Source organism: Phytophthora parasitica (genome assembly GCF_000247585.1).
Source record: "Phytophthora parasitica INRA-310 unplaced genomic scaffold supercont2.5, whole genome shotgun sequence".
In the NCBI taxonomy this organism is placed as follows: Eukaryota; Oomycota; class Peronosporomycetes; order Peronosporales; family Peronosporaceae; genus Phytophthora; species Phytophthora nicotianae.
The window spans coordinates 623,434-626,736 of record NW_008648991.1 but is presented as its reverse complement, the minus strand read 5'-3'; the positions used below and the strand labels follow the sequence as shown (position 1 = coordinate 626,736).

The following is a 3,303-nucleotide window of genomic DNA, read 5'->3' as shown; positions in this document are numbered from 1 at the left end:
TATCAGCTATATATCGTTAACCTCTAATACTTTATAGACAAACCAAAGCCCGCGAATACGACCCTGAATAGTTAAACTCGACTTTTATCTTGTCGTCGGTAAGAAGTGTTACATACTTGCCAACTCAGCCGCAGTTGTGTCTGTGAGAATACTACATCGAAAAAAGCTCGCCAACCGGTGAACCAAACCCACGTACAACAGCGGTGTTTCATCGCAGGGTTTAATGGTATCACGTCGAAGGAGTCGGTTAATAACATGTACAGACATTCACAAGGTTTCGAGAAAAAGTACGCTGAGCGGGCTCGAGTATCGGCAGAGATCATGTTCATGGCCGCAGAAGATAAGGTACCTGTTTAAATAAATGTTTGGGATTTCCTACGCACTCAAATGATTACAATCATAATAAGATTGCTTGGGTTTAATTGTGCACTTTCTTGTGCAAATACATGCAGTTAGGTGGTTGATATTGAATCGCACGAAAAAAAATCCGTTGACTGCGATTTGGTTTAACGTGTTGTTGTAATGAAGTTTGCTCAGTACCACACAAGAAAAAAACATCTAAAGCTACAGTGTGTGTTTTTTAACTAGTACTGCAGCATTTTGAACTCATTTAAAAAAAAAGAGGGTGTCACATATAAATCAATATTTAGTCTTATAAACAATCAATTATTAATACTATAATAGACGTTCAATCACTGATATAGACTTCAGAATACAAGTGACGCAAGACAATGTCGTTGCTACGTGACAGTGGCAGATGCTAAGTATTTGTAGATATTATACTCATCCCGAAAAAGCCGGATTCATCAGAGTAATATTCCATAGACAGATCAAACATCGAGTTGTGGTTTGACCAAAGTCACAACTATGATAGTATTAGCGTATCTCAAACACGTTATTTCCAACAGCAATTCGCCTCAATACAACAATAGACAAAGTGCCATCTATTTATGTGTACATTCTGTGCAAGGTATACATGACTCGTTATTCCCTTCCACATAATTATGCTCAGTCATATGGGATCTATTAAAGGATGTGCATTACCTCTGACGACTGAGACTACACGATCAGGTGAATCGCGGCGATCTACGCTCTTGATTCGTCAGCATATTTCGTGTAGGCCTCCGGTCAACAATGCGTTCATTTTCCAAACCTTCTCCCTCTGCACAGCTCGATTTCCACTGCTCACAGAGTCAAAGATGTCGTTGAGATGTGTTAAACTACTCGCAGCTGCAATTCTTCTTGCCGTCAACGATACCTTAGCCGTCTCTTGCAATGGGAATAGGCTAGCTATGGAAGCTTCTAACGAAGGACGATCTGATGGAGAACATACCACGGAGAACAGCTTTGCGAGATCTCTCCGCCGCCTCGATACAAGCGGCGATGAAGAAGAAAGAGATTTATTTGGCATTTTTGCCAAAAGCAATCTGAAGAAGATGATGAAAAGCGAGAGTTTCAAGCACACGATGTTTGGCAATTGGGACGGTTTTACAGTGGGTCATATTCGCACAAAACTAAAAGATAAGTACCCGGAACTCCTCTTGGACTACCTGAACGTCTACAAGAAGGGCGGCGATGAGGTCGTTCGACACGCTAAAAATCCGAACAAGGTCAAGTTTGCGAACAAACCTACGATTCGATTCGAGTCCTAAACCGCCTGAAGGACTATTTAGAGGAACCGGCGAATTTTTGAGTTTCAAATGTAGCTTTCACTCTGGGATAAATAGCCTAACTGAGTTCCTATCACGTCAAAATTGAGCTGATATCCCGTACCTCACGGCAGCCTTTCCAAGAGCACTCGGGTGTAGCTGATACCGACCCCGCGTATGCACAATTACATACATCTAGAGGTTTCCAGAGTTCAAGTCGAACCTCTTGCCAGGCGAGGGTCTAGTAGCATTAATTAGTGGTGTAAAATGAGCTTAAGGGGCATCCCAAACAGGAACCCTGTTATTGACCTCATTTACTCAGATCTGATCCCTTGGGTACAAAGTCGTGCTTCGCCCGAGAAATCTCTGAAATTTAGCAAAAATGCTATCAAACCTATTGGAACTTTTAAACAATGGTTCCGAATGCATAGATGTCTCGACGTAGGTTGAAGTTAATTAAACGCAAGGATTACGGAGCGTATCATTGCGAACTGATGCCAGTTGAACGTACACATAGCTTTATGGTGTCCCATTTAACAAGTCATTTCGCACAAACTCAAAAGACTGTGACGGCACTATACCGCTAATTCAAATACCGTTCCCATGTCACTGTATTGCAAAGGATAGTGCGAAGGAGACATCAGATTTTAATAAATGTCTTTTTCCCTTAGTCACGAAAAGTTAAAAGTCACGCACGTTTGGACGGTTTAGGTATAGTCGTCCCGGAAGGAAATCGAGTCGAGTCCTACAGATGATATCAACGACTTTCAAGGCCCCATTGAGGGTATAGACGAGTTCGTGCGCGAGCTTGAAGCCGGTAACGTGCATACGGTGGGCGGAGGCGAGATAACGAAGGAACGCCAGGGAGGAGAAGAAACTGCGGAAAGTGTTGGTGTCGCGCACGCAAATTAGGAGCAACAGTTTGAGCGCGCAGACGCATAGGCTGCAAACCTCCTGCGCTCGTTCCGTATATCTCCAGTTCAGGGGCCTGAACAGAAATTCATTTTTAATAAAAATCAAATTTTCGCAATAAAAGACCAGATAATTGGTACCCTTGCCATGTTAAATCTATCGATTTTGCAATACCATTAACACAAAAAAACTGATTCAATTTACTGCTCGAACTGTTGGACGATAGAAATAACATATCTTGCACTATCCAGGTCTCTACATGCTTGACAGTGCTCTTCCAATAACGACATCAAGATAGCACACTTAGTTACAGCTTTTTGCTGTCAAAGCATTCTTGCGCAAACTGGCATGTAAATCACTAATGTATTGATGTCGACTGCGCAGAAAATAGTAGAAGCTCTAGCTCTAACAGCAACTTAACAAAATAGCTTGTGGATGATGAATGCAGCTGCTGGTGATTGTAGCGGCCGGCCTATCACCAACGAAATAGGATAGAACATCTAAAAAAAAACAAAACAAAACGAAGAAAACTTTAAAATAGGTTTTCTTTTACTATCAGGCGAAAAATTGGCACTTTTCGGAGGTCAGTTATGATATGAAGAGAGCATTACGAGCTAAATCTACATAACGGTAGGCAGATAATGACCATTGGATCGATTTAGTTGAGGTAAGAGCTCTGACGCGGTCGGCGTTGCAGGGCATTTTGCAGAACTCGTTCGCTGATTGGCGGAATCTTAACTTC

The 3,303-nt window shown here is 42.1% G+C and overlaps 2 protein-coding genes across 2 annotated transcripts in view; both read left to right on the top strand.

Moving 5' to 3' along the window:
- The window catches only part of PPTG_21418 (hypothetical protein), a gene marked incomplete at both ends in the record, with an annotated part of 1,666 nt that extends 967 nt beyond the window's left edge, over positions 1-699 (top strand). The window contains 2 exons of the mRNA XM_008897428.1: positions 283-345; positions 685-699. Coding sequence (XP_008895676.1) covers positions 283-345; positions 685-699 — 78 coding nt within the window. The remainder of the gene's footprint in view (positions 1-282; positions 346-684) is intronic.
- Positions 700-1,292: 593 nt separating this feature from the next.
- Positions 1,293-1,652, top strand: PPTG_04542 (hypothetical protein; the record flags this gene model as incomplete). The annotated part of the gene is made up of 1 exon (XM_008896788.1): positions 1,293-1,652. The coding sequence occupies one exon, from the start codon at positions 1,293-1,295 to the stop codon at positions 1,650-1,652; it is 360 nt and encodes a 119-aa protein (XP_008895036.1).
- Positions 1,653-3,303: the final 1,651 nt, after the last annotated feature.